Raw genomic sequence first — 944 nt, 5'->3', positions numbered from 1 at the left:
GGGGTGATGTTGGGTAAAGTTTGAAGAAGTACACTATGTGGAACCATGTGTCACCTCAATTAAAGTTGAGTATGTGAAACAAAATTGGGAAGGGCTATTTATTTTGGGGAGCTTCAAGAAGTGGCTCTTTTCTCCAAAGAGACATTCTTTGCTTTACTGGCATGTTCCACCCCACACCAAGGTATGAGTTGGTACATTCTGATGTTTGCCCTACATCCTGGTCTCTCACACAGGGCAGCCCTCAACTCTGAATCCAGATTGGTCAGAGGCAGTGCTTTGTGATGTGTCAGCAGTGCTTAGCTACTGTTGCCTCAGAAGGACTTCACTGGCCAATCAGGGATGAAGGGAGTGGCCCTGCATTGTTCTGGGAGGGTAGAATTGTAGGCGACTCAGAGCTCGAGGCCAGACCCATAGGAAGACTGCGTGTTGAGAAAATGGGGGCAACATTGACAGTGTCCCAACAACCTCCAGCAATCTCCACTGCCCAGGAAACGGAAAGAGAGGGGACATCAATTACTGAAAATATTAACAACAGCCAGGAATCCAAAAAGGAGGAACATGTGAGAGGACCAGTGCTAAGCATTCCCTCCTCTTCTTCAGCAATTTCCCCTCCCTTAGGACCCTTCCCATCCCCAGCTTGGCAAGAATTCCCTCCCTAACCCACACCCCTTCTTACTATGGTTCCTTGGTGGGCGAATCTCCTCCTCTCGATTGTAATGACCTGTGGCCTCATTCTGTTATCCTTGCAGGTCCGAAAAACAAGTAAAAAAAAAAAAAAGAAAAAACAGAAAAAAAGAACGAAAAAGAAAACAATCAAAGAGCAGACCCTTAAAATTTTTATGGAGGCAAAGGAAATCAAGTTCTCTTGCATGGTCAACCCCATGCAGTTTGATGATGGCAAAGAGGAATCCAGATCGTAGAGTAAGAGCACCGGAACTACCACA

The 944-nt window shown here is 46.1% G+C and overlaps 1 protein-coding gene across 1 annotated transcript in view; it reads right to left on the bottom strand.

Annotated features, from left to right (window-relative positions):
* Nucleotides 1-698, bottom strand: part of LOC103731264 (vasculin-like protein 1) — a gene marked incomplete at its 5' end in the record, with an annotated part of 3446 nt that extends 2748 nt beyond the window's left edge. The window contains 1 exon segment of the mRNA XM_008829627.2: nt 677-698. Within this exon segment, the coding sequence (XP_008827849.2) occupies nt 677-698 (22 nt within the window).
* Nucleotides 699-944: the final 246 nt, after the last annotated feature.

The sequence above is a fragment of the Nannospalax galili genome, unplaced genomic scaffold (assembly GCF_000622305.1).
Source record: "Nannospalax galili isolate Female #2095 unplaced genomic scaffold, S.galili_v1.0 scaffold2534, whole genome shotgun sequence".
NCBI classification, from domain to species: Eukaryota; Metazoa; Chordata; class Mammalia; order Rodentia; family Spalacidae; genus Nannospalax; species Nannospalax galili.
The sequence above is the reverse complement of the archived record's forward strand: the minus strand, read 5'-3'. Positions and strand labels throughout refer to the sequence as shown.